This window comes from Natator depressus, chromosome 1 (assembly GCF_965152275.1).
Source record: "Natator depressus isolate rNatDep1 chromosome 1, rNatDep2.hap1, whole genome shotgun sequence".
NCBI classification, from domain to species: Eukaryota; Metazoa; Chordata; order Testudines; family Cheloniidae; genus Natator; species Natator depressus.
The window spans coordinates 236,238,743-236,246,669 of NC_134234.1; the positions used below are offsets into that span (position 1 = coordinate 236,238,743).

Genomic DNA, 7,927 nt, shown 5'->3' on the forward strand with positions numbered 1-7,927 from the left:
CGCACCCCGTGCAGTCATCTCCACCTTTGAAGAGTGGGTGTAAAATCAGAAGAGTTGTGGTTTTACATCCACTTTTCCCAGGTGTAAATGGCTTTGCACCCTGCTCAGTCATTGAGAGGTGAGCCTAGGGGACAGATGTCTACCTGAAGGGCTTGTATTAGTTTCCCAAACTGTATTCAGCCAGTGTATGATCTTCTCCTTAAACTGGTGTCCTTCTTTCCAAACAGGAGGACACTATTCAGAAGGAAGGACACGTACGATGGGGTGAAGGCTTTGTGCTAGTCTACGACATCACCGACAGGGGCAGCTTTGAGGAAGTGCTGCCACTTAAAAACTTGCTGGATGAAGTTAAAAAACCCAAGAATGTTACTCTGATCCTAGTGGGGAACAAAGCAGACCTGGATCACTCCAGGCAGGTCAGCACGGAGGAAGGAGAAAAGCTGGCCACGGAACTAGCATGTGCATTTTATGAGTGTTCCGCTTGCACAGGTGAAGGCAACATCATGGAGGCCTTCTATGAGCTTTGCCGTGAGGTACGGCGTCGTAAGATGGTCCAGGGCAAGACTCGGAGACGGAGCTCCACCACCCATGTCAAGCAGGCGATTAACAAGATGCTCACCAAAATCAGCAGCTAAAAGAATTGTAACCAAGTAGAGAACCGGGATTAGAGAAGGTTAGTTTGGGGGTGGGGAGGAGGCAGCCAGGACATATGAAAATAAAAGATGGTCAAAGCTTTACTTTAAAAAAAAAATCACTTCATCCCTTTTTGAGTATATGGGGCAGATTCTTTTCTACTTCATTTAAATGGTTTTAGAGTGGTAGCATCCACTCTACACCATTTCCATCCAGCATCACAGAGACATTCCAAAGGATTGGCTGACTCAAGGGATTGGTAATGAGACAGCTAGGTTGCTGGCTCCAGTCCAGCCCAGATTGGTAATGACTGAAAATCATTATGTTCTGATGGCTGCTCTGCGGCCTATGAGTAATAAGTCTCAGTCCAGCGATAACTGACATCCTTAGCGGAGAGGCCAAGGACTGAATCACCTGGGAGACTGCTTAATTGTTCTCTCCAAAATTGTTAATCTGGCACCTTTCAGTAGCACTAAATTTACACACAATTTTTTTTATTACAACCCCTTTTTTCTTGTATTATTTTTCCAGCCCAATACTAGTGCCTACATTCTTAGGTATGTATTTAAAATAGGAAAAATATTGCATGACAGTAGAGGTTTCAACCAGTGATGGGTGAATTTCAGTGGGTCTGAAGGACATAAATGTGGCTGGTTTTCCAGGTCTCTCAGATCTGCAAAAGTGTGCAGGGAATATTGCATAAACAGCTTTTCTAAAGGCAATTTCAGCATTCCACCTCAAAGATCAGAAGTTGGGTGGGGAGGGGGGGAATCAAACAAAGATAACCAATCTACTAGTGAAGTTCCAGAGATTTGGTTACGGTTAATTATGAGTTTTTGATGAAAGTTCCACTTTGCTGATTTATCCAGAATGATGCATCCACCTCTGCTTTAAACTAAAGATAGGCCCAGCCCAAGCCTCAAATTCTGGGAAGGCTGAGAATTCAAAATCCAAACTCATATGCAAGTACAATGTAAATGGCCCCTTTCTTTACAATGGGGCAAGCCAAAAGCCCCCAGACTTTCAGCTGTTTCGAATGCAGATCTAAATTTTATGGCTTGAGCCAATGGTTCGTTTAAACCAGCAGAGAACACATTTTTAGGCTTTCTTGAGTTTTTAATAGTACTGATCTGATTTTTTAATTTTCTCCTTTCCTCCAACCCTGTGGCTTCAGCAAACTCTTAGCTTTCCCTCTACTTTACTCACCTATTGGCTGCATTTCTGAGGCCTTCTTGAGGGGGAAGAGGGAGGGGAGAGAGAGAGAGACGACACACATACAGAAGCTAGAATTAGGAGGTAGTTAAGAATTTTCAGATTATTTTTGTTTGTTTCTTAGCAGTTACATTACACCCTGTTAGGCAGCTAGGAATGGAACCAAAACCAACATCATGCAGAGTCACAGGCAACTGTGTGGATCCACTAATAGAAGTATGAGCACCTCTTTCCTTTGGTTAACATCCCCCTTCAATGCAAATACTCAGAGCTTTATTCTCCACTGCTTGGCATCTTGTGTAGTCATTTACGCCTGGGCAAAGAGAATGAAAAATGGACAGAGAATGCTATCATTGGGTTAGGCAAGTGGTGATATTTGATTTGTTAGCACTTTGCATAGGTGTAAATGACCACATAGGGGGCAGCATAGTGGAGTAAGCCCTTTGCTTCCACACAAGCAGGAAACATGAGTCCTAAATCAGTTTTTAAACCAAGAATGACTTAAAGAGACTCTGTCAAGTTCATTTTCTTTTAAATAATGTCACTCACACTCTCTCCGATGACTGTCATAGAAGGAATTCATACTCAAATGTACTTTAAAGACCTATATGCTCTTTGTTTACTTTCTGTTTGGGAAAGTAAAATCGTGTTTGGGACAGTGAAATTAGACTGTTGTCTGTGGAGTAAGTTTCTTCTTTTTGGTTCTCATACGCTCGCACTTTATGATGTTTCAGTTGCAAACACTACAGTAGAATCTTTGAAGGACGACTCTAGTCAGAAGAGCAGCAAATTGTTACCTTCTCATTTAACAAATCTTCCCAAAATGTGTCAGTCATATTGCTAACTTTAGTGACAACCATCAGTTTTTGCCTGGTTTTTTTTTTAAACTCCTGTTAGCAATGCAGAGCCAACATAGCTATGGGAGAGTGAGCCATATTCTGTTCTGGCTCATGCATCAACACTTATTAACTATGGCACTGATCTTGCAAACATGCGTGTGATTAACTTAATATGCATGAGAAAGTGTTGTCAGGTTCAGGACCTGAGTTTCTCCTGTAATCTTTAATAACGTGATGTCACATGAGCCCAAAAGGACAGACCTTACCATTACATCCCAGGACAAGATTGCAGACTTGGAAATGGTTGTGTATGTGTGTGAGAGAGAGGAGCGAGATTATTTTACTTGTACACTGAGGAAATTTGATTTGAAGATCAGTGAGAGAGAACATGGGATGTCATGATGCTCTTTGGATAGACTCCATTTTGAGATTAAAATTGCAGATGAAAATATACACACAAAAGTCAATGGCAATGTTTGTAGTAGGAAGGTTTGTCAACTAAAGAAATACTAAATTATTGTCTTACTTCTTGACAATGTCCCTTGAAAATGTCTCTTTCCTTTTACCATTCGTTTATGGGGAAGTAATGAAATCCCTTGTGAAAGAACACATAATGCTGAACAAATGTGTCTTACTTGTTAAGGAGAGACCCTCTAATAAAAGTAGCAAAATTTATTTTTGAAGATTGAGGTTGGAGACTACTGCGAATGACAGACAACTGGACAAAAAAATGGGGGCTATTTTGTGATTTGGGTATTTTTTCTATTTTGTTTTTAATTAAGAGCGCTGTTGTTTTTCCTCTGTTTAATGGGCTGATTGTCAAGCCAATTGTAACACAGTGTGACTACAGTCTAATTTACTGCTTCTCAAGCTGTTGCAATTTATTATTGGCTGTTCTGCAGAAGTTTCCTATTTCTACAATTTCTCAAATGAGCCAGAAAATGCCAAAGTGTTGAAAGGCCCAAATGCAAAGTGAACCCCTATCCACTGATCTTTCAAGCAGGAAACAGGGTAATTAAAAGCCTTCATTTGTATTCTTACTGCCAATTTTTCTTTTTTAATAGTATTTCCCCTCCCCTTTTTTTGTACTTTCCCCCTAAGTAGTTTCCTCATTAGTTCAACATGATTGATCGCGATTCACTGAAGTCACAAATAAGTTAGAGATGCCCATACTGCAAGATTTGGATCAGGATCCAAACTGTCTTCAAGTTGAGGTGTTCATAGCTAGATGATTGGTGCAATCATTACAGAATAGGGGGGGCAACCATGAAGTCTGGATCCTTATCAAGATAAACTTTCCCAAAATTTGGGGACGTTTGTATGTGGGGTTTGGGTACATATATACTTAGCACATATATTGTACCAAATTATATATAACTGTATGCATTTTGACATACAAGAATATGAAGGCCCACGCCTATAGATAATATAATATATAAGAATATAAAAATAAAGAAAATCAGTGCTCTCTGTACTGAACTCTTACACGTTCATTTTCCTCCAGATACCTCTGATACTCTGTCTTTCAATTAACAAGGGGCCGAATCCTCAAGTCCTCACTCAGTTTTTATTTAGACAGATTTTTAAAGATATTTCAGTGCCTACCTCTGGGAGTTCAGCACCTAAATACCTTTAAAAATGTGGCCCTTTGTTCTTACCTCAGGCAAACTCAAAGTTAATTTTGCCTGAATAAGCTGTTCAGGATTTGTCCCAGAGTGAACAGATCAATTTAACTGGTGTGAATCACAGATATTTCACCACAACACCTAGGCATCCAATAGATCCAAAAACATTTATAAGGGAATATGGAGCCTTATACCATTAACAATTATAGCAATTCAAAGCTGATCAAAAGTGTTATAGCAATCTGGCTATTTGGTTGTCTGAATGAAATTGGTTGACAGAGCTCTGTGCAATCCTTATCATGCCATGTGAGTGATAAGTGGGTCAAAGCCATAAAATTCAGGGTGGTTGTCACTGACTTCATTGGAGACAGGATTTCCCCCAGATGTGGCTGTTCCCAAATATCAGGGGTAATTGGAATTCAGCCTCCAGGGCTGTCACTCTGGCAACACCTATTGTTAGCACTAAATTCGGTAAGGAGGTGGCAGAGGAATGCCAACTACGCTGTTCTAGGGCCCTAGTCAGTTTCCTTTACATGTAAGGTAAATTGTCTTACCCCGATGAGAAGAAATGGGATTTTCCTGAAACATTGACTAGCATTTCCCTAGGAAACGTTGTGGAGATTTTATTCAAATATGGTCAGGCTAGATCTTAAGTTGTAGCTGAGATAGGCTTAGTAAAGTTAAAGGCTGGACGTGGGAGGCAGGAAATGGCCCTAAACACTTTAGTGTTTCCCCCAGTCCTTGGGCCATTCAGGCTATTTCCCATGGCAACTAAGGATCACCAGGGCATAGGGATGCCTAAGCCATGCCCCCTTCTCCTGGGAGCATCCCTTATGACAGGGGTGGTGTAGAGCTTCTATGCTGGCCCTATGCCATATGAGGAATCCTCCAAAGCCCGGTAAGCCAGCTTTCCAGTTGTGATGTGCCACTAGGGCAGTGCAAAGCAGCTGGAGTAGAGTCAAGAATCAGGCTCTTAAACTATAACTGCCCCATCAACTAGACTCAAAAATTTTCCTGCAAAATATTTACTGCAATTCTTAGCTTTCAAGGAGGAAAGATCCTAAAGGTCATGTATGCATAGACTTTCTAGTTCTTCTCTTTCTCTAATGGCTCAAACTATTTACATAACTTGCAAGAGGGAAAAAAAGCATTTGTAAAGATATAGAGGCTTTAAGTCAACAATACGCCTTGACAGCTTCGTGGAGCTGACTTATTTTCTTTGAAAAAGTAAATCTATAATAAAAACAGTGTCATTTTAGAAGCTCTGGTATTATGTGCTTTATTTCCATTACAGATGCCAGGGAGTAACTATATGGCCATTAAGATGCAAAGGGCTTGAAATTCAACCCCTACTTTGTGATGTTACAAACGGCCTGGGATGGTGGCCTATGGGAATTGAGTTCAGTCTTGATTCTAGTGGGCATAGGTCCATATCATGGAAACAATTTACATGATTTACACCAGTAAGCATCATCTTGGACTAAATTAATCTCTGGTATAACACCACTGACTTCAGTGAGGTTACATCAAGGATTAATCAAGCCCTTTGTTGGCAGTCCTAGTAGCGTCAGTGACTGAGTGGACAGGGAGATAGCAACCCTATTCCCTCTACCCTATAGGCAACTCCTTTCCACCTTGGATTTGAGGCAGATTGGTGGGGTATTGTGGAGAAGTCATCAGTAGTGCAAACTTACCATCGAATGGCTGTGGTTAAAATGGGACTTCAGTCTCCAGGATTGTCAGGCTGGCCCCTTCCACCAGCACTAGACACCCAAAAGCAGCATTTATTGTTATTTGAAAAGGATGTTGGCCTATCACCATGCTTTGATGTACCTATAAAGAGGCTATATGGCTACATAGCAGAAGTATTCCATCATAGAATCATAGAATATCAGGGTTGGAAGGGACCCCAGAAGGTCATCTAGTCCAACCCCCTGCTCGAAGCAGGACCAATTCCCAGTTAAATCATCCCAGCTAGGGCTTTGTCAAGCCTGACCTTAAAAACCTCTAAGGAAGGAGATTCTACCACCTCCCTAGGTAACGCATTCCAGTGTTTCACCACCCTCTTAGTGAAAAAGTTTTTCCTAATATCCAATCTAAACCTCCCCCATTGCAACTTGAGACCATTACTCCTCGTTCTGTCATCTGCTACCATTGAGAACAGTCTAGAGCCATCCTCTTTGGAACCCCCTTTCAGGTAGTTAAAAGCAGCTATCAAATCCCCCCTCATTCTTCTCTTCTGCAGACTAAACAATCCCAGCTCCCTCAGCCTCTCTTCATAAGTCATGTGCTCTAGACCCCTAATCATTTTTGTTGCCCTTCGCTGGACTCTCTCCAATTTATCCACATCCTTCTTGTAGTGTGGGGCCCAAAACTGGACACAGTACTCCAGATGAGGCCTCACCAGTGTCGAAGAGAGGGGAACGATCACATCCCTCGATCTGCTCGCTATGCCCCTACTTATACATCCCAAAATGCCATTGGCCTTCTTGGCAACAAGGGCACACTGTTGACTCATATCCAGCTTCTCGTCCACTGTCACCCCTAGGTCCTTTTCCGCAGAACTGCTGCCTAGCCATTCGGTCCCTAGTCTGTAGCGGTGCATTGGATTCTTCCATCCTAAGTGCAGGACCCTGCACTTATCCTTATTGAACCTCATCAGATTTCTTTTGGCCCAATCCTCCAATTTGTCTAGGTCCTTCTGTATCCTATCCCTCCCCTCCAGCGTATCTACCACTCCTCCCAGTTTAGTATCATCTGCAAATTTGCTGAGAGTGCAATCCACACCATCCTCCAGATCATTTATGAAGATATTGAACAAAACCGGCCCCAGGACCGACCCCTGGGGCACTCCACTTGACACCGGCTGCCAACTAGACATGGTATATGAGTACAATAGGTAGACATTGCCTTGCAGGCAGATTTTGAAAGTTTAACCATTAACATATTACTAGTCCACAGACTTTGATATGAATGTTTGTTAGGAAAGAAGGGTGTTCGTTAGGAAAGAAGGGTCTTCTGGTTCAAGTACGGGACCTTTGTCAGGAGAACTGGGTTCTATCCCAGACTTTCTGTGCAATCTTGGGTGAGCCACATTACTCTCCACCTCAGTTCCTTAGCTATAAATGAGGAATAACATTTCCCTAAACTCCTGGGAGGTCTGATGCTTAATTCACTGACACCAGTAAAACCGTTTGCACCCACAATAACAACTTCTATTCATAGATCTCCAAGCTTCAGTGCAAGAACTATAGCTTTGCAAATGTGTCAATTTTATGGGCAGTAGAATTTATTTGCTCAGGAACAAGAAGTTACGGTCACATCTTCACTTCCAAGGGCTTGTCTACATGGTGCATTAGCGTGCACAAGCTGAAACAGAAATTCTAGCACACACCAGCAGGCCATGCACTAACTGCCCATGTGGATGATACTGGCACGCACTAAGAGTTCTCTAGTATGGGTTGACTTACTGCAGTTAGAAATGGGCAGTGCTTGGGTCCTGCCAGAACACCATTCCTGGACTCTTTTGGGGAGCTAGAACGCCATTCTGGTACTTCTGCTAATTGTAGCCACTTTCCAGCCTCCATGCAGGGGGTGAGCAGGGCCCTGGTGCCAGTG

At 42.3% G+C, this 7,927-nt stretch overlaps 1 protein-coding gene across 2 annotated transcripts in view; it reads left to right on the forward strand.

Annotated features, from left to right (window-relative positions):
- RERG (RAS like estrogen regulated growth inhibitor) overlaps positions 1 to 5,539 on the forward strand; it is a 133,679-nt gene extending 128,140 nt beyond the window's left edge. For both annotated transcript variants that reach the window (XM_074938436.1, XM_074938443.1), the window contains exon 5: positions 228 to 5,539. In XM_074938436.1, the coding sequence (XP_074794537.1) occupies positions 228 to 635 (408 nt within the window). In that variant the 3' untranslated portion in view covers positions 636 to 5,539. The remainder of the gene's footprint in view (positions 1 to 227) is intronic.
- The last annotated feature ends 2,388 nt before the right edge of the window (positions 5,540 to 7,927 follow it).